Source organism: Nyctibius grandis, chromosome 11 (assembly GCF_013368605.1).
Source record: "Nyctibius grandis isolate bNycGra1 chromosome 11, bNycGra1.pri, whole genome shotgun sequence".
NCBI lineage: Eukaryota > Metazoa > Chordata > Aves > Nyctibiiformes > Nyctibiidae > Nyctibius > Nyctibius grandis.
In genome coordinates this window covers 16,436,306-16,458,461 of record NC_090668.1, presented here as the reverse complement: position 1 = coordinate 16,458,461, position 22,156 = coordinate 16,436,306, and the positions used below count along the sequence as shown (strand labels likewise).

Sequence of the window (22,156 nt, the reverse complement as noted above, 5' to 3'; positions counted from 1 at the left end):
TCAGGCCTCTCTCAGTCTATTCACACGACTCTCAAGAAGCCAAAGAGGAACGGTTGGTGGCCCAAAACCAGACTGCAGAGCAGGGAGTTGCTGGATGCAGCACTGTAAGCAAGGCAGCAGTCATGGACCACTTTTCAGTCATCTCTGTAACGGTCACCAACTCTGCAAATGCAAAAGGGAATGGGAAGCTCTGAAGGTTATTGAAAGATGTAAAGTAGCAGTTAATTATATTAGAGTCACAATTAACATGACCCTTGAAAAAAATGGAAATTATGGCAGTTGTTGGGAGTGTATCTGGAAGAAAAGTAACAATTTCTTCCACTCAATCCTTGTCAAAAAGAAAGCTGTCACAAAACTAGCTTGAGCTTTAACACTTTGAAAGCCATTTTAAGATCCCTAGTAAGGGGAAAAATCAATTTCCATTTCAGATCAAAGTTCAGTTCGATCACAACTATTCATGCAGATACTCCCTTTTTACAGCAGGTATCTGAACTGACATGGTTACAAAAATAGATGGAAAGTGTCTACTGTTTAGTATGAAATCATGCCAGCACCAGCTGAATCATATAAGACCAGGAGTCCATGCTTACTGTCATTTATGACAGTCTCTGTTCATATTTAAATAACTAAAATTAATCTCCACAGACTATAATTAATTTACACATCAATTAAGTATTTATGTTTTGTTCTATGAAAAACAAAACTATTTTTTCCCCACAATGTTACTTCTTGTGATTAAGCAACACAAGAACATACCTACAATTTTAAATGTCAGTGTAGAAAACATTTTAAGCAGAGAACAGCAATGCAATTTTGCAAGCTGATGAAAAAACATTTTTCTAGCATAGGAGATTAGAAATAAGTTTACTGCATTTTAGCTGAAGTTAGAGAAAAAATGATTTTTTTGTTTATTTGAGTTTGTGTACACATCTATGAAAATACTCCTCTAACATCAGATTGATTTATAATAATGGCATTTTAAGGGCTATTGACCTTGGTGCAAATGATTAAGAGTACACTGTGTGTACTAAATAAAGATTTTCAGTCAGAGATCTGTTTACTAGCTATGCTTCTTTGTAAACAAGAAGATTCTATCATTTCTAGGATAGTGTTGTACGTCAGTGGGTGGGAAGAAGCTAGACCTTCCTCAAAGACTTTCACACAACAAAAGCACTTCATTGAAAAAGAAAAAAAAAAAAAAAAAAAAAGAGTACTAAGTGAGAGAAGCTGCTGTGAGTTTCATCAGTGAGAGGATGTATGCTATTTGTGACCAAAAAAAATCATAGACACATGCATATATAGGCATTATAAACATGAAAATGGCAGTCGAAAGTAGAACACAATGGCAAAAGGAAGAAGAGGGGCTGCAGGAAGGAACCTCCGCTTATGTATAACTGAGCAAGTTAAAGAAAAACTACAGACCACCATGGATGCCACAGTAACAAGGTCAAGCAGAAAAAGGCAGTAAAATGGCAGTTCTGCTGCAGCAGCAGCTGTGGCGTCACAACATTTGTATCATGAGTTGCCTTTTTGCATTACCATCATCAAATTGTCACCAAATCACACCTGGTCATTCAGTGTCTTCTGTACAATAATCATTTGTCCCATACTCAAACATACCTCTAGAATAGTTTCATGAGATAATTATTAACATTAAATCGGTTCTAAACAATGCAATTAATTAACTGAGAGTTCAACTTTTCCTTAATAACCTTAAGCTGCAGAATGCAGAGCCGCATACTTACAGCCCGTTCTGAAGAGCAGTGTCCTACAGTAAAAGGCACACAAACAGCAACAGAGGACAAAGGCCATTAACAATCACTTATTTGTCCTAATTCAAGGACCGTTCCCCTCTGTTTGTTCTGCTGCCCGGTCTAGCCTACAAAGCCTTGCTGACAAAAAATGCCTTTTCTTACCAAAGGTTTCCAGATACCCACATTATAATTTCATACCCCAGCCAAACTATTTCCTGTTAAATCCACCTGTCCAAAACGGAAAAATTCCAAAAAAAAAAAAGCGCCAGTGCCGTGGCAGCATTCAGAGCGCTAGCAGAGTTCCTTGGAGCTCTCACTGCTACAAACTCTTGCTGCAAAGGCATCATCAGCTGCCAGAAACTATCACAGTCCCAAGACTCGATGAGGAGGAAAAGGGCTCCATGTGCTGACTCTGTACCAGATTCTCACTTCACCTCCCTTTCACTTTCACAGCCCTTAAATCCTGGCATAGGTACAACACAAGTGTCCTGGGAAGCTTTCTCATGGCAAACGGAGCTAACATTAGCAAAACTGTTTTTGCTGGTATACTTCATACCAGTTCCTCAATGAAACAAGCTTTTATAACAAAAGCGTGTTTCCCCCCCCATCCACTACCACTATATCCATAACAGAGATTTTTCCAGTATAAAATATTATTAAAAATCAAAATCCCTCACTGACATTTCTCGGCTAGGTAACATTCCTCATACAGTCCTGGCCTTGGCTGTATTAAGACTCTGCCTAAACTAGAAATGTGTCCCAAGTATAATTCCACAAGTCAAGAAATACAGGAAAACTTTCTATTGTGGAAGAAGTTGCACCATTCTATTTGTACTCTCAAATGGCATAAACTACGCTGTCGTAAGCACAGTAGTATCAGTATTGCTGCGATTAGAGCAGGGCTTCACCCTAGCCATGTCAGTAAGAAATCACCAACGTAAAGAACAGACTATTGCAATATTAACATACAAGGTGAGAGGAGGATGGCCTCATCACCTAAGACCTTAGACACTTATTTCTGTAACGTATGATGGGATCTTTGAGGGTCATGGGCAGCAGAGGTTTGCAAACTTCTTTGTGTTTACTCTCTCTCCAAGGCCAAGTAGAAGAAACCCAGCTTGCTAAACTGCAGTCAGCAAGCTCAGTCTCCATTGCCTTCAGCAGGTGTTTTAACAGCTCTCAGAGAGATTAAATTTTCTATACTATCGGGGAGAAAGGGGGGAAAGACAAAGCACAAAAATAAACCAGATCAATTAATTTATAAAGAAACAGATAACAATGAGCCATTCTCTATTTTTAAGTGAGCTGAGTAACAAGGAACCGCATATGTATGACCACTTAAAAAAAAAGTGAAAATACTGTTGCAGATCTTCAATCAGTATCGTACAGGAGCTGCAATCCATGCAGCTCAGCCCCAGCCACTTGCCCTCACCCTAACACCACCATCAGCTTGGCAGCGTATGTAAAACAGCATTGGCTTTAACGTGCGAAGTGGTATCTGCACTAGGCAGTGCTACGTAGGACTATACTACAGATCAAAGTATTTTCGGTATCTGTTAAAGGAGGCCTTAATTGGTTTTAGAAGAAGCAGGACTGCAGTAATAAATCTGATCTCCTGAAGCATGAGTTGGAAGTTATACCCTCCTGTCAGCAGATTCACTGTATGATGTATTGTGGAGCTTTGGCTGCAAAGAAGCTGTAGCCTGCAGTTAATGAGCTGTTCAAAGTAGCTGTGAAATTGTCAGCTTAATTAAGCCAAGTTTAGTTAACATTCGTCTTTCAAAAATTTTGTGTGCAGAAGCAGGCTCGGGAAGTGCCCAGTTAGGCTCTGTAGGAAAGTGCTGTGTACTTTCCTGAACCAACAAATTAAGAGCTCATGTGATAAGAGATAGTGCTATTTTACAAAGTGTTTAAAGAAAGCCCCCTGGCTGTCCCAGCATGTCGGGGAGCTTCATAATTTTTTCTATTTTTAGAGAGTTAAGAAGCATAGGCACTTGAGAACAGTCAGTGATGGTTTCGTTAAGGTAGCCTGACCTCTAGAAAGACATTTATGACTTGGAGAGAGGAAGAAGAGCCTGCTGAGGAAACCCTTCTTGTGAAGGTCCAAGCTCTCAGCACGCAGTACTGAGTTCTGCAGATGGGTGCATTGACATGGCAGCCATGATCTGAGAGGTTTGTCCTACTCAGATGAAGGCAAACAACTTCAGAGAGCATCAGGAAGACCAAGCTGCTCTGTACTCCCTCAATGTATTTCCATCCTTGTTGTTCGTGGCTTTGAATAAAGCACTTCAACACATACCACTGTCTTTCCTGTACCTTAACCACGTTAGCACATGTTAAAACCCTGTCCAAGCTAGATTTAAAAATAAGATGCTAGGGTATACCAAGTCAGGGGTTTGTATTCTATTTAAATTAACTGCAAGCTAACTGGCAAACATCCTGTACATACATATTCCTCTGGACAGTCTGCTCATGTCTGTTCTAGGACAAAAACATCTGTAGTAACCAGACTGAGTTATAGCAAACAATTAATCTGGGTTTAAGAGCTTGTGTTTAAACAAACCATTACCACCTGCCTCAGTTCATTCCTCAGTACAGAGGTCGTTTCCCAAAACTAACTCAGACCCTTAAGGCTATGAAGACTTCTTGCAGCACCCAGCATCAGCAGAGGTGCAGTGCTGTTAGCCATAATCCCTTCACCCTGGCAATCCCCTGTCACCCTTTTCCCTCTACATTAAATGTTCTGTTGGTTTACCTTAAAAATCATTAAACTATTTTAGAACAGGCTGTGGAGACCCCCTCCTTCAGGAGAATCTCCTAGAAGTTCTACCTGCTGGCTTGGGACCTCCTGATGTTGGGAAAGATGATGAAAAAAACGCCAAGCCCTTCACCCACACCCACTTCTCTGCAAAATTGAGGGGGAAAAAAAGAGAAAAAAAACAAGGAGGTACTTTACTGGTCCTTGTAACTCTCACAAAGCCGCATGAAGGTAATAGTAGTCAAGCATTTAAAGATTCCCAGGTAATATTTCACATGTGTATTTACTGTTACTGAGTGTATTGTTATAGGGGTAAGAGGAAACTAGATCCTAAAGTAGTCAAAATGATTGACCACAGCCAGGGAAGCACCGCTCTGCTTTCGGATATGCTCAACACAACGCACTTCCTTGGTACCTTTATCCTGAAACTGAATAGCACTGGCACGGCGAATCCTAACAAGTGGATGCAACTGGGTACTTCTCTGATCAGTCAACTGGAATGCCAGTCAGCTGGGGAAAAAATGTAAGGGGCCACTGACCAGAAGTGTCACGTTTCCTGAGGGTGGATGATAGTTCTTTGCAGGTCATCCATGGAGAAAGGGCAAGAGACCACACGGCCTCATTGCTAAACACAGACTTTAGGAAACAACTGACTGAGGGAGATGGTGTCCTTGTTCCAACTAATGATGGAAAAATTTAGGAGGTTTCTCAACCTTTTAGGACAAATCACTCTGCCATAACTCTGTAAAGATCCCTGTGGAGACAGCTAAGACTTCTGCAACCTCCAAGCAAAACCATTCCCCATAGTGACCTCAGAGTCAAGCACTGGACCCCACCACTTACACTCTACACTGGCCTCTGGTCTTGACCTCATGATTAAATGTAGGAGGCAATGACAGAGCAATGCAACATATCAGGGAGCCACGTCCTAACCCACATAACTCCTGTCCATAGAATAAAGGGCTGAACATCACAGCTACCTCTTAACACCCACAGCCTGCACTTCCTAGAACAGCTCAAGGACTCACAGAAGAAAGGGAATAAAAGATTTCCATTCCCTGAACCTGCACCAGGTGTATTTAACCTCCGCAGTCCTTAAAATTCTCTAGTTCACTTAGACTTTGGATACCAACAAAGAAACGTTACCCCACAAAGCAAAATCTACCCCACGAATGGTGTCCCACAACCTTAGCAGAGCACAGCAGAGAAGTTTATATTGCCCAAAGAGCTCTTAGCAATCAGAACAGCCAAGATAAAGTTAGGAGAAAACTTCAGAGCTATGTAACCTCCAAAAAGAAGTCCTTTTTAGTTTAATTGGCAAAATGAGAGATGGTAATTTCAGCTCACTTTTGACAGTCCAGCTACGAATCTCACTGCAAGAGATTCACAAGAGAGCTCAGCTGTTTAGAAAAATCTGAACTTCAGTTGCGCTTCTCTGAAAATTCGGTGCCTGGCAATTTTCCCACGGTCATGCTGTGACTAGGGGCTAAGTGTGGGGATCAGAGAAGAGTTCCCCTACCTCCCACCAACCACTGGCAGGGCTTGCTCCCTCAGCCCCACTCCCACTCTAACTTCAAGGCTTTGCACTGATACAAAATAAAAATACCTTCCAAATGTTGTAACGTATGAACAGTGACAGCAGAACTGTGGTTTTCAGTAAAATATCATAAGCTGATACATCAATATTTAGCTCTACGAACCAACACTAAAGAATGCCCACCAAAATTCCAGTTTTTAATATTTGCTACCCAGGACAGCAGGCTGACAGTACTGCCTGTTCTTCAGGGACAAATACTGTCTTTGCCCTTCTCACCAAAGCCAGGGGTGAGAGGGATAGATCAGCTTCCTCGCTGAGCAGCTTCATTAGTTTAATGGAGGTTTTAATTATTATTAACAAGGATCATAAAAGCTAAATCTCTCTCACCTCCAAGAAGCTGGTTCTTGCTACTTGGTACCACTGCCAGAGGCAGGGCACTGTAAAAAGGCTATGCAAGCTGCTTTTTGGAGAAAACCTGGTTCCCAAGAAGCTACTGCTCCAACATATTCATTTTAAAGAGCTGTAACTTGCAAAAATATCTCAGAAAACATAAACCCCTACTAAAAAGTAAGCAGCTGCCCCAAAGTAAAAGATTACAAACTTTGGTAAAGGTAAAATGTTAAGACTATTTGCTGAGGGAAAAACTATCATTGCTAGACTTAGAGGCTGTTACTGACAGCACTAGCACTGAATTCGACCCGACTGCTCTCGTGACAGATCTCAGCTCCGTGGCATTAAATAGCAAGGAACGAGACTCATCATTTCCAGAACTGATGACATACGATAACATGATCTTTCGAGGTCCCTTCCAATCCCTAACATTCTGTGATTCTGTAACATAACTAAATGACAGTATAAGCAGAACTGCTCTTTCACCTGAAATTCTGCAGAACGCAGATCACTTCCATGGCAAAAGATAAAAAGAAAAAAAATACTAAGTAAATTAAAAGTTACATCAGAATCAATGGAAGCATGAAGCAGTGTCTGAGTTCACAGGACTCACTCTTCCCCTCAGTGCAGTTCTTAACAAAACCAAACCTGTTTGGGTTTGCAAAACCCTCTTTGAAATATTTCGTTCCTCTAAAATACCAAGATTACCCTCAGCTTTTTTTCATCTGCAGGATACTCTGCTTTATGTATGAAAAAAAGCACTGGTCATGAAGTCCTCTTCAAAATGCAAACCCATATTTGGTTACAATTCATACAAGCCCCTTGCTTTCTTTTAAACACTTTCATCAGTTGTTCTTGCAACAGAATGTGCAGAAATGAATACATAAATGATCCACACTGATGGTGTTTCAGTGCTAAGTATGTGCTAACACTGGTTTGGAAATTAATCCTCCATTCAAAAATTCCACTCAAGAGTACAATTTTTTTATTGCATTTGTCAACTTAGCAACTAAGTTTTAAGGAGGTAAAAGTAAAATATCATTATCATATTACATGCCAAAATTGTGAAAAATGAGAAGTAAATCAGTATGTCCAGACTAAAGCCAGAAGAGGAACACGAAAAACTCTTCTCATTTTTGTACCTTTAAATAGATTCCTCGCATCTTTCTCCAAAGCACACTCTGCTGACTGCTGTTAGAGACGAAGCACTGCATTACATGGACGCGGTTTGATCTGAGAGCAGCTCTTATGTTCCTGGGTACATGATGGCCCTGATTCTGCATGGCACATAACGGAGATCAAGCGGGCAAGTAGAAACACACAGCGAGCTGGTCAAAGAGCCACATGCTAACCAGTGGCAGTCTGGTTCTGACTTCAGTTCAGTAACTCTGGTCTTGGCCACATCGCTGCATCATTGCTTCCAGAATGATCATCTGCAACCACAAAGCACCAGGCAACAGAACACATCCCAACACGCTTCAGATGCAAGTGGAGAACTACACAGGTACAAGTACGTAGAAAAAAGTCCTTTTGAATGCCTAGAAATTCAAAGTTTTAACTATGAGAGTCACCACTCCAAAGAACAGCAACAGACTCGCAGATTTTGTTTACGACCTGAAGCCACAGCAATATATATTCTTTATGCAGCTACTGCCTGAGAACAGCCCCCACTGCTACATGAAATTGTGGGGAGAAAAAATATCTATTTGTGCTACCCCATTACTCCCATCATTAGACAGCTAATAATATCAGTTATTGGTAGTTTTTTGCATTAGTTATGGATTAAGCAATCATAAAACATGGGACCCAACCGTAATGGCTGATACCCTAGTTGCACTTCAGTTTTGCTTACAGACCAGAGATCAAATTCTGGCTGTTCTGAAAATTGTAAGAACTTTGCCACCAGTTTCAGTACAGCCAGGAACTTGCCCGCTAAAGCTATACTGATGTATTTCTGTAATGACAGAAGATAACTTAGCCCTTAATACAAATATTATTGCCACTATTTTTATTTTCAAATCACGTATCCCAACAGGGAGCTATTTTCTACCATAGCAAGAGGTAAACACAGCAGTCCAAGTTCTGCCTCAGGTACACCCCTCAAGCCCACAGATTTTAACAGGGCTGAAGGACTGTCATTTTAGTCAGAATTTGGCCCATCAATAAATCTCTTCAATATTTGCAAAGAATTCTTTGATTTCTTTTGAAAAATAAAATGCAGATATTTTGCCAGCAATCCCAGTGCCATCCACTCTTCAGTGTGTGGCAGAGCTCTGGATTCCAGCACTTGTAGACTTACCATCCTGATATTCGTCCTATGCTGAGATAACTTATCACCGAGTTACAGCTCATGGAAAAGTGCAATTTTACCAGGCAGTTAAACTGCAGCAGTGTGCGGGGTAAGTCACTTCTGCTTCAAGTTACCAACGCAGTAGGTGTGGTTGTCCTCGACCATTTGTGGAATTTCTCACCAAACTTTTATGAAAAAAAAAAAAAAAAACCACCTTAAAACTGAAAGAAACAGCAGACAGTATCGCAGTATTCCAAAAAGAAGAAACACATGTCTGCAAACTCAGTCGTCATGGCTGAACGCTGATCTTGACCTACCTATCTCACAGATACATTTGTGCATTTAAAAACTTGGAATTAAAACCACTGTCGTAAAACAGAGTTCTACACTTCAGTGTCAGCAGAGACGCAATCCTGATAATTCAAAATGAATAAGGAACATCATCTATCTGATGATGTAAGAGTGTAGATACTCCTAAATATAGGAAGATTGTGTCCAAGCGGATCGAGGTTCTTTTGTTGTGCTTTAATTAATATACTAGCATAGTTTTTTCAAACAAGATCCTTCTAAAGGTTTACTTTGCCGATCCCTTACTGAGGTTATTTGTCTGATTAAATTTTATTAGAAATAACAGAACCTCAAACTGAAAGACAGAAAACGATGGTAAAATGCGTAACTTTGAAAATACATTGTCCTTTAGTGGCAAGTAAGATGAGGCCTCATAAAAGCTTCCACCGCATCCCAGCAGGGAGCTAAAGGTCATTGCTAACTCAAAGTTAAAAACAATGGGAAGTAGAGGATGTCATTCTTTCATATTTGCCCAGTGGTTCTATGTTTTCTTTGTATGGATTTACTTAGGAAACTGGGAAATCTAAAAAACAATGAAAAGATTTCAAGGTTACCATTTTTCCCTTAACAATCTCAGAAATCTGTTCATGTTGCTCTGTAAAGTGTTTCATCCATAAAGGAAAACACCTCTTATTTGAAAAGGTTTGATCTTCCTAGGCATATAAAATGTTTGAAGTTTCCTGAGAAACTTTCAAATTAATGTGCAAAATAATTCTACTTTTGCAAAAAGGGTGAATTCTCATTTCCGATACAGAAACAGACACAACTTAAATCTGTTAAAAATATTAACAAACAGATTAATTTCTATCCTGATTTTTAAAAAAATATTTTCTTTTAAACAGTATCTATTTAGTTCACTAAAGAATGAAAGACATCTGGCCAACAAGGAGATTGCCTTTACACCAACAAAAATGTCATCCTAATTTCTAGAGATCTAGTGCTCAAAAATTTACTATTGTGTAATAAAGTAGCGGAACCGAAAGCAGTGTATCTTCCTTCTCTAAGCAAAGACAGGAATCCTAATTTGAGTCCCTCGTACTGGAATTGGAGTCTTTTTCATTAGCAACAGTATTTTATTTCCAAAATTGCTTTCCAATATTGAATATTCCTTTTTTATTCCAAGTTCTTCTGTTTGCAGGGACATTAACTCCCAACATACATATGCATTTAAAACACTATCAAAAACCATCTCAAATTACCTTGTCAACCATACAGAAAATAGATATAACTTAATTCATATCAATGCATTTCCATGTCAAAAACTAGGTTCTAGCCCTCGTTCTTTCTCCTGAAACAAAGCCATAAATGCGGGAGCTGCTTTACAGAATGCTAAGCTTTTTACTTCATGTAGAGTGACAGACTTACAGATTTTACAAGGCAGAGGAGAAAAGGGCCTGGGAGTTTGATTTGAAGCCAACACTGCAACCCATAGTAAAAGGGGATGGTCTGGAAGAATGCACAAATTAGAGACTCCACTATTTAATTTCACAGTGTGTGTACCAACATCATTTATTACATTTTGGCCTTAACTGGGGTAATAAGAAAGAACCTAAAAGGGGCTGGATGCCGAAATCTTTTTGAAAAGCAGAGGGCTTTAACAACATGCTTTGAAAACTTAAAAATCCGACTGTGGCCAGAAAACTCTTTAGTATGTCATGCACGTTAAAGCTATTCAATTCACATCTTGTCATCCTATGCCAGTTTAAATTATGGTTAAATGAAGATACCTAATTATTTTACCCAATGGACTGATAGCAATGCGTAGAATGCCACAGGGCCGAGCAAATTCCTAGTGAACCTCCACTCGATGAAGGGGTCTGACATACAGAACACTGCAATAAACACGGAAAACTGCGCTTTGGACACGAAATCACGTTCTATGTGCAATCTCGGAAACATTGCTAACAATGTTTAAATTCCATCCATGGCTGGTAAAGCAGTTTACAGTGTGGGCACATTATATCCGTACACACCACCAAAATAGAACACAATGCTAAATTGTTCTGCTGAGTGTGCAGGTGCTTCTGTTGTCCCCTGACAAAATGACAACCTACGTAAATCTTGTATTGAAACAATTTCACCTTGGGGCCACTCTGCTCATTACCGTATTTGCTTTAGGTTTCTTTCACCTTTCGCTGAGAGCTAATAAGAGCTTTAGCTGTCCATATCTCTAAATATTTATTTCCTCTTTGAGGGCTCATTTGAAAGTCAGTTGGCATTCCAAGTGCTCAAAAAGTGGAATATTTTCAGTGTATTGTTACTATTGCTTAAGAAACCCAATTCTGGAGTCCCTTCTCAAAGTGACAGCCAAGAGAGGTGAACAAAAGTTCATACAATAACTGAAGTAAAACAGCCGTTTATCACTGTTGGTAGTGGCAACTGCTGGATGTAACAATTTCAATGGATGTGAAAAATAATTTTCATTCATATACCTCTCATTTTCTTGACACAGACATTTACTTGAACATAAGGATCAGATGTTAAAGCATGCAATATGTACAGCAAAACAGTTTCCACACAGTATTTTTTCTAAGTTTCAAATGAACTGAGCAACTTTCGTAATGAGACATTCTCATATTCACATAGATTGTAAGCATCTTCTAGTCTAAAATTAATTGAACGTGAAGTATCTGCAAGTGGGTGTAACCATTTCATCATTTCATATCTTTATTTTATATTTAGATTTAACATTTTGGATGTAAAATCTGAATTGCTGGCACTTTAAATAGCAAGGCAATGCTGGTACCTTCCACTGGAATTTCACACCACATGTAATGTTGGGAATGGTAGAAAGGGAGGGAGAACTAGTAAAGTGTATCACCTCCCATTCTTCTGCCTGGCTTGTCAGTACATTCTACAACTAGAAAATTTCCCACTGTGGATGTACTTACACTTCAATCTGAGCCATACAATTAAGAATACAAAGGGTACAACACAGTAAGATAAATACCTAGAACTGTAGAAATAAAGGCTTGTTTCTAATACTTCCTCTATTGACACATTCAGGTGGCAGAAAAGGAAAAGCTTAGAAATTAACTACCTAAAATGGCCAGGCAAGAGACACAAAGCAAGCTCAGACCAGGGGCAGCAAAGAACAATGCAAAGGGGAGAGAGAAGTCAGTGTTTCGTGTCTGGCAGATGAATTTACAGCTGAAAGGAGTTTTGGTGAAGTTTTTACCAACAGCAAGTACTCCAAAAATTCAGGGTCTAACCTTGCTCATCTCAGTCACGCAAGGAATTGCCCTCGGATGCAGTGACACATTTTTGTGTGAGTTGGTTTGCATGACCAGGAGAGGTACCCATAATAACGCAGTAAAAATTGCCAACACAGCTTATGCTGTCTTAATAGTGTAGCGATCCATACACTGTGAGCAATTTACAGTTTCTTTTTTTCTAGTTTACACTACAAACAACAGGAAATTAGAAGGTAAAGATAAAAAATAGACTTAAATATGACCCCAGTTCACATGTTACTATACCAGTTTGCTTCATACCATTTAAAAATTATATTCCCATCCCCTGGAGAAAAAGGTTCATGTCTTGTAACAACAGCATAAAAAACACCAGCCTGAAAGTCTGAAGCCGTCAAGATTGAGAAAAGTTTGTGCATCTCAGCGTGGGAAGGATCCTCTCAGTGGAAGCAAGGATCTCTGTACAGGAGGGCTGACATCAGTGGAAGTGGGAGGGAAATGGTGATGGGAGGTTTGTCGGGAAAATGATTGAGGCCAGTTTCAGTGGGAACAGGGAGGAATCAAGAGAGGGTGGATGGCCTCAGTGGAAGCACGGACAGTACGTGTGGGAGTTTCAAAGGGAGGGAGAGCTCCTGTGTTCCAAGGGGAAGGAATTACCAGGCAGACAGGAAAAGAGCAGACAGCTTAACAGACTAAATAACATGCTGTTAAAGGTTGAAATGAGATCCACTTCAGCACTGCAGGTACAAGTTTAGCGTACAGCCTCCTGTATGCAGAATTATGCAACCATCGGTTTGCAGTGACTGTAAAATTCTCAGGCAATCTCACAGGGTTTCAATGAAGAAAACTTACTGGCTGCAAGGCCATGGATTTAAACTGGCTGTCCCATATCAGCTGATAAATCAAAAGGCTATTTCACGTTTAGCCCCGCTGGCTTAGGACTACTTCTAATTTAAAATAAAGGAAGCTTGGATTTACTCTCTGATCCCCTCGCACCCAAACGCACATATTTCTGTGTTAAATAGATACGACAGGGAGAGTTACACAAGAGAAGAGGAAGGAAATCTCACATACGTAAAAGAATGACAGGGCAAAATAAACGTGCAATGTACATCAGTGCACTACAGAAGAGTGATGCACACACGTGATGTTGGGACAGCATATGCTTATGAATACCCAAGTAAATTTTAAATAAATGCCCATGAAGTGCTTATTCCATTCCAGCATTTATTCCACTTATGCTATAAACAGAGGTATTATTCTAAAGGTGTTTAAGCATGTTTGTATAAAGCCAAGTCCCTTTACTGCAAATTCAACAACACAAATGTCTGAAGAAGAAAATCATAACTTATATATATGAAAAAGACAGACTGTCATGATTTTGAGTTCACTTTCTTGAGATTTTTACAGCTTAAAAAAAAAATCAGGAAAACTCTCCTTTGCAACAGTAATGGGTAAGTGTCATTTGATATTTTTAATGTAGCACTGGATAATCAAACTCAGTCACTGTTACTGCACCTAAGTCTTGCTCGTCTTTCACTGGCAAAAGTACAAAGTTTAAGCTGTGGAGTCGATACATCAAAAATTAAGGGAAGGGTTTTCATGGCTCGTTTGCTTTTTAGATATGGCACTTATTCCAAGTTGCTCATAAATTTTCAACTGAAAGCCATGTATGAAATTACTAATTAAGGAGGGAGATACAGGTGCTATGACCGAAGATAATTTATTAAAAGGGCTCCCCCATTTCTCATATATTATCACCATATTCATATATACCAGAAATAGGTATTATGGCATTTATCTCTGCACGCACACACTTTACAGGACTGCTCTGCAAATTTGCTATGGATAAACTTAGGTTTTTCCATATTAGGGAAGAACAGGTAAGTTTTTTACCTACAGTTTGTAAAGTGATGCAAATCACAAAATACAGTATGCCCATACAACACATCCAGAAAATGATCCTCTGCTATTTGACCAGAAGAAAGATATAAGACACAAACGTAAAGCCAGAGTAAGTCAAGGGGCTAATTAGCAATATATGTAATGCCATTTTGCAGTTAGCATGGGTTATTTCTTTTTATGACACTTTCTGACTTGAAAAACGTACAGTATAGCGAACAAACTGATTCAATAAAAGTTATTGCACTACCTATTCTACATATTTTAATTAACTTAATGCTAATGCCAGACAAAGTGAAAATATGAGATTCACACACGCGCCAAGTTTTGTTCTGAGCTCTCACATAGGACTTTCTTGGCTTTAATCTGTGCACATACAACAAAAGAATGTGAATGAATCTCAGTTAAAGTGCCCTGAAAGCAAGTGAAAATGCCATTCAGGCAGGTTACTGGCTATTCACACAAATTCTGATGACACCACCATTTCCCAAAGCAAAAAAGGTTTGTAGCATCTTCTGTTGGTGTGAGGGTATCCCAGGGGCCATAAAGGGTGTACTACGCACTCTGAAGAATAGCAATAGTTCCTAGTAGCACCCTAATTCGTACTGTTCTTCCTCAAATCAAAACTACTTTTAACTCCAAAACAGCACAACGTCCTGCCCAATGCTTCTTTTAGCTTCAGGGATTTCAATTCCTGTCCCTTATCTTCAATGTTCTCACACTTTGTTTCTTTCCAAACAACTTCACTGTGCTGTGAAAACTGCTCTCCAGTGATAGCGCAGCCCTCCTTCCAGCACAACCTCCGAGACAATGCAGCTATCTAGCACACTAAGAACTGTAAATCTGATCATACTATACACACTAATGACAGAAGCAGAGAATGAAATACCATGCTGCTTTATAGCTCTAAAGAGTATTATAGGATTTTGCATGAAAATCACGCAGATGTGATGGGTCCAACAGATTTGTATTCAGCTGACCACAAACAGAATTTCATTCTCATTTCTCAAAACCCATCATTTCACAGCAATGTGCTCAGAGTGATGACAAGGGCAGAAAATATGACTGAGTGACAAAAATCAGAATGACTGCCAATGAGATTACAGCATGCATATGAACCAACATCAACCTTATAGCATCTGGCTGAATTATCCAAACCTAGTTACAAAGTTCTTGAAATCAAACACCAAAATTTAATAAAACTAAGACTGCTTCCCATGCATGCTTCTGCAAACAAGTTTTGGAGTTGTTTTTTTCCCCCCATAAGCAAGCACACACAAGACAAATTCACAGAATATAAACTTTAAGAATATTTTCGGTTTAGATTTTGTAAAGTGCAATTATAATCACAATTAAAAATTCAGCTAGCAAACAACTGTCAAGATTCTGATGACAACTTAAGTTTCCTTACTGTATTTACCATGTTAAATATGCCATAAGCGTGTCTACCGTGTGTGAACAGGGCCATAAAGTTCAGTTTCCTGTACAGTGTTATTAACACAAAAATTTAGTTTAGTATAACACCATTCAGCCTCATGTTCTGCCTTAGGTATTTTTAATGCTGCCTCCGACTCACTACCTACAAAGTGTCTTCTCATTTTCTAGACTTTTTTGAACTCCTATGAACTGGGATTACTAAATCTGGAGGAAAACAATTGAAGAAAATCACCCACAGTACTGAAGAAAATTATTCCAGGTCAATACTCTAGAAGCCGTCTTAACGAGCACATAAAAATCCTAAGAAAACTACAAATCATTAGAGTTTCTGCAAGACGGCAAAACGCTTGACATTTAGCCAGTTCTTGCCTGCATCTCAAGCCTGTATCTTATATTTACGGCATGTGTATCTCAGCTCTTATCACGATAACCCAGAGCAGATCAGCCATGTTATATAATATTCCCTGGGCTGCTACAATTTGATTTTTTTAATATTTGCAATTACTTATTTTTACGAAATAGAGATAGTCCCCCTTGAAAAACAAAGATATGGAATAATCAAAACCTACAGCATTAGGAACTAAAGTACAACCCATAAACAAACAGGCCATCAATAGAAAATAAATAGACAAGCAAGCACTCTGCACCAGTAACTCTCTCCCTTTAGAAAGAAAACAAATAATCCCAACTTCTTTCAGTGTCTGTCGACTTCATACGGCTTTGTGTTGCATCTCTACATAAAAGTATGCACGCTAACACACATGCAAAAAAAACTCCAAAAAATACCCTGTTTGCAGCAACAGACAAGGTCAAGAAGTTGTTAATGTAAATCAGTACCCAGAGCAAAAAACCGCTGTCGCTCTCCTTTCAACTTTCTGAATGGAAGAGGTATGCAAATCGATCAGCCCAGCCAGCACAGCGCTTCAGACTGCGATCTGCCTCCGCTTCCAAACAAGACAAGCACAAACAGCAACACTGGACGACCCAGCACAAGCAAACACATAAAGACAGCAGTTAGTGGCAGTGCAGCTCCCATGCACGGCAGAGACCCACCACGGACGGACAGACGGACGGGCCCTCCGCGTTCAGAAGCGAGACCCGCGCCCCTGGCGCTAACGACTGACGAGGACAATTACACCGCTTTCCCAGCATTAGGAAACCTCGTTTTGTGGAAGGAAGAAAGAGGCTTGGGTACATCTATAAAGTCATTTCATGAGACTGATTAGTTTATAAATGAAAGTAATAGCTCAAGCCAGGAAAAGCTCCCCCACAACGTATCGCTTCAGCCGGGAGATTCCTTGGGTTAAACCGCTACAGCAAACTCCTGTTCTGAGAGAAACAGTGCTTATGTTTAGCACCCTTTTTACCTTAACACTGGATCTGCTGGTCTGGGTGTCTGCCTCCATGCTCTGGCTGTTCTCCCTCTTGTCTTTCTTAGAGGAATTAGTCCTCACCTTATAAGTGGATGTGTTGGAGGATTTAATGAATAATCCTGGGACGGGGTTGCCTTGCTGCTGTTGAGACATGGTTGTGTTGGTCTGGTGAGGGGAATTGCACTCCTCAGACTCTTTGCTACCGTGATAGACCACTCTGCTGTCAGAGATGTGGATGCTTGGAGCACAGCCCATGCTTTGTGGCCACCTGGGGAATACTTCTAAATTGTATATATATGTGTGTATTTCTCTCTCTCTCTTTCCTTCCCGTTGGTATTTTCCCCCTGCTTAATTTTTTGTTAACAGGTTGAATCTTTTTCCTGCGATCCCGCTACATTCTGAAGCATTGCCATCAGTCCCTTCTACACCACCAGAAACGTATCTGTCCTCCTCGTCCTCCAGGAAACGGGTCCTTTTATCTCAATCTCAGCAGTGGGCTGGGGAGCTGGAGGGGAGGGAAGGGGGGAAATCAAGAACCGGTCGACTTCATATTGTCACAGAGTATTATGAATTTTTCTAAGCCATCTGAGAATCTTGATAGGGTTTTCTTTCCTTCCGGGAAAAAGAAAAAAAAAAGAAAAAAAGCAGAGGGGGGGAAAAAAAGCAAAAATAACAAAAATCCTCCAAGCCCCAAACCACATGCACACACCCCCCAGCGTCTTCTCGGCTGGGCGCTCAGCGCGGCCGGGGGCACTGCACCATCTCCTCCCTCCTAGTCTGGAGCACGGCGCATTTTCCACCGGGGTTTGCACAGCAGCGTTACCGATTAACCCGGGTACGGGCCGGGACTGGGGGGAGGGTGGCCGCTCCCCACCTCGTCTTCCGCGCTCCCCGCCAAGCAGCGCTTACTCCTCGCGGTGCCGCTCGGCGCTGCGCTTTGGGGTTGAGCCGAGGGGCCGAAATAAATAAATTTAAAAAAAAAATTAATAACAATAATAATCGAAGATGGCCCCGTCGCCCCGAGGAGCCGGCTGCGCCCCTCACGCCGCGCTGGGCATGTCCCGCGCCGCCTCCGTCGCGGGCGGCCGCCGCGGGGGTGACATGCAGGTTCCCGTCGTCGGAAGGAAGAGCCCTCCGTCAGGCGGCAGCGGGGCTCGGCGGCCGCCGCAGCGGCATCGCTGCCGGCGGGGCGCGGGCTCCCGGCTCAGCGCCGCGGGACCGGAGCGGGTCGGGCCGCGGGGAGCCCCTCGCAGCGCCCGGGGGCGGCCCTCGGAAAATCAGGGCACGGCCCGGAGGGCTTCCCAGAGCCGCGGGAGGAGCCGGCTCCGCTGGCGGAGGCATCAAAGGGCCTCCATGTTGGAGGGGATTTTTTTTGGTCAGAGAAATGATGCGAAACGGCGGGGGGGAGGGGGGGGGGTAAATAAATATTAAAAAAACAAAGAGGGGGGAAGAATTGAAGAAGAGCGAGAAGTAGAAGGAAAACGATCCTAGCGTCCCGTCCCGGCGGAAAGGGTTGCAGCGGTGAGAGCTCTAATTCCCAGGGCCGTGGTGTCCGCGTCCCTTGCAGCAGGGGAAGCGCCTCTCTCCTCGCAGCCGCCTTCCCTCGCTCCGCGCCCGCCTTGTTATTACTGATGTTCCTCAGCGGCGGCCCCGGCCCCCTCCCTCCCCGCCCGCCCTTCCCCCGCCAGCGCTGCCCCGGCGCTTGACAGCGGCGGAGCCAATTAAAGCACCCGCCGGCGCTGACCTGCGGCCCGCGCGGGCGTCAATGCAAATCAGCCGCCGGGAGCCAATGGCGCGCCGCGCCGCCGCTCCGCCCGAGCGGACGAACTTTGAACCGCCGCTCCGCGTGCGCCCCGCGCGCTGGCCGCCGCGCGCCGCCGTCGGGGGCGGGAAGGGCTGAGGGGAGGCGTTGCAGTGGCGGCATTCGGAGCCAGAGGCAGGTCTGTGTGGCCGCTACCTCCGTGTGGCAGTAGGACTCCAGCCATTTCGGGTCCGATTAGCTTTTCTCTTGATTTTTTAAAAAAAATGCACCAGTAGAACCCTTAACCCAGCACCATTTGTCAGGACCAGAAGCCGGGCTGACCCGCAGGTCTTCAGTGCAAACGGCAGCCCCGTGAGCCTGCCTAGGAAGGCCGGCAACATGCTGTGAGACAAGGTTTCTGTACGGACTTCACGAGAGAAACAGAGCATTTAAAGCCCTTTAAAATGGCACAGCCAGTGCAAGTTACTGCTACGCATGAGTTAGTTACTGCCTGCTACGGACAAGTTAGTTAGTTACTGCCTGCTATGGACAGTCAGCCAAAAATTTGTGGGGAAGGGAGGAACAAAGCACTGTCGTCCCCACCCACTCCCCTATAATTATCCTGTGCTTCACAAGCAGGATTAGCTATCTGGATACACGGTGCCATGCAGCCAGCTGTGACCATAGAGAATTAGCCGTTCCCCTCTCGCAGAGTTTTCTCTTCTCTCTTCCTAAGTATTTTTAAGCTAATTTACGTTCATTTAGTATCCAGCCCTTTCAATTTGTGGTTTAGTAAACCGAGGATGAGAACTAGTCCTTCTGCTAGAAAACTGATCCCACTTAGGTGAAGCAGTACACTCAATTCTTACACCCTACAGGCCTTGCTGCCTCTTGTCCCTCTGCCTCCCAAGAGTATTGGGTTCCCCCTCTTTGCTAGCCAGCCTCTGGCCCAGCCCAAGATTGACCCCAGCCTCAGGACCCTTCAGAGTCATAAATTGGTTCCTGATGCCGTAACACCCTATATCACATTATGGACATTTTACAATCAGTAAAAGAAACACGCAATCTGGCTCCTCTGTCAGTAGGTCAGTTTTCTTTGGTCATCAAAGCTAGAAGGACGAGCTCTTTGTCTCTGTCAGCCTACCCCAGCAGCTAACAAGATCGGCCCAGGCTCATGAAAACTCACCCAAGACAGGCTTTCAAAACCACAGACTTCCTTTTCCTGACTCTCTCCCTATCTCCCGAGTCCCCACTGCCTCCTGCCCAGCAGCCCCTTTCTTACTTGTTAACCAGGAGTGCTAGTGGCCAGCAGCCTGCCTTCCTGGGCCAGCATCCTTAACCCTTCCCAGAGACAGACAGAGTGGCAAAGAGAACAACAAAATACAGACCTAGAAACTCATCCCTTCAGTATGGCAGCAGACAGAGCTGAAAAACTCCAAAATTACTCTTTAAGACAGGCTGTACACCTGCAAAACAGACAGCTTTCACTGGTTGCTGAATTTGTTATTTGAGGAACAGATCCGTCATCTGTGATCATGCTGAGCACTAATTTATTCTATATTCACAATATAAAAAAATCCCACGTACTGGCTCCGAGATCTGTGTTCCTAGATCACTCAAATATCTGAAAAATTCATCCGACAAACATGCCTGAATATAAGACAGGGAGCGGGACTTCATCTGAATACTTAGCTGTATTCTCAAGTACATTTCCGTTCTTTGGGCCCAACCAATACCTTTAAATACACTCAGTCATATCCCACTATGTATAATCCTTCCCTGATGTTAAGTCTTTCTGTAGAGCCAGGCGGTATACTTACATAGGCACGAAGCTGAAACCCTTCATTAGCCAAGAGAAGCATACCCTACCATCAAACAACCCAGAGATGGTTGTGCAATTTATTACTCTCTCAAAATGTACCCCTTTTTCCAGGAACGCTTTACATCAGTTCTTACATTGCAATCGGGCTCTGTGAGTAATGTTTCATTCATGATTCACACTATTTTACCAACTGTATTCTTGTTGCTGTAGGCTCGCATCAGGGAAGTTGCGTTCCCTGCCGCTTGCCTGCATGCAGTCCTGCGTGCAGACAGCTGTAGGGAGGAATGTACAAGAATCCGACTTCTGCGGTGCCATGGCACAGCGCTCGTAGATCATGAGTCTTGTAAACTCCATTTTATAGCTGTCTGCACATGCAGCTGAGCAGCAGGAAGAGCAACACCATGAGAATTGCAAGAGGAGATGACAACTTGGCAGAGAGATAAGAAGGAACCACACTGAGGGCAGGTGGAGAAACCAGACCACGTAAGTTTTCTGGGGATAGCTATTAAAAAAAAACAAAAAAAGGCAAGAGAGTCTCTCAGGATGTGTCAGGGAGATAAATCTTCTGAGTTTTTGAAAAGGGGAAGGCAGCGCTTGCAGGCTCACTCACCACAGCCCTAACAAACATAAATCTTACACACATGGGCACCATCCTTCCCAACACACTCACCAGGGCTGGCTAGCGCAGCCATCAAGGAAGGATCTGTCATATTAAGCAGAACGGCGCTTGGCAGTTTCTGTGAATTATGGTTACAGCCAGCACAGCTGGGTGCTGCAGGGGTTGACAGGCTCTGTAACACAATCACAATAGCAAGCACTAAAAAAAATAATTTCACCAACATGGTTTGGGACTGGAGCTGAAAAATAGTTTTAAAACATGTCCTTTAAACTCATAAGAGACTTCCAAACAGATAGCGTGGGGGATGATCTGGTGAACTGGGGGAGGCTGATCTCATGGTTTATACCCACCTCAGCAAGATCTCCTGGGTCCGCGCTTACTGCGCCCAAGTGAGTGGGTTCCTCATGCTCCATCCAGAGGCTTTTAACCTCCTCTCACCTGAAAGAAGCTGTGATGCCATCTCTTTGTCTCCCTGATATACCTCCAGGGCACAGTTCTCTAGTTTCTATCCCTTTGCAGAAAGGCCTCACACTTGGGTGGCCGCAGGTAACCAGGAGCAATGCCGCTCCTTCCCCTATCACTCACATGCCTCAAGTGCTAAACACACCTTTCCCCACAGCCCTAATCCGGTTTACACTTCTGGTTTCAGGGAGTTTCAGAGGAAACCAGTGCGCACGTTAGCTTTACAAAGAATTAAAATAACCAAGTCAGAACAATCACTCTTAAATTCACTACCACAGCAAGTATACCAATGTGGACAAAACAACTGAAGATTTGTTCATCTGCTTGCACTCTTGGCACTTCATTAGGCAAGCATCAGAGTAATTTGAGAAGGTCAGGATCATCCCATGGACAACATCTCTTCAGACCCCCATGCAGACTGCTTCCCTTTTGCTCAGCTGGTATAAACACCTAAAAATCACATCTTCCTTTTTACAGTCTTGGGCACCAAAAGAAATAACCACTGTTTCAAAAAGAAAAAAACCATAACACT

The 22,156-nt window shown here is 42.5% G+C and overlaps 1 protein-coding gene across 2 annotated transcripts in view; it reads right to left on the bottom strand.

Annotated features, from left to right (window-relative positions):
• The window catches only part of PDE8A (phosphodiesterase 8A), a 128,593-nt gene extending 110,425 nt beyond the window's left edge, over positions 1–18,168 (bottom strand). For both annotated transcript variants that reach the window (XM_068410151.1, XM_068410152.1), the window contains exon 1: positions 16,975–18,168. In XM_068410151.1, coding sequence (XP_068266252.1) covers positions 16,975–17,235 — 261 coding nt within the window. In that variant the 5' untranslated portion in view covers positions 17,236–18,168. The remainder of the gene's footprint in view (positions 1–16,974) is intronic.
• Between the last annotated feature and the right edge of the window lie 3,988 nt (positions 18,169–22,156).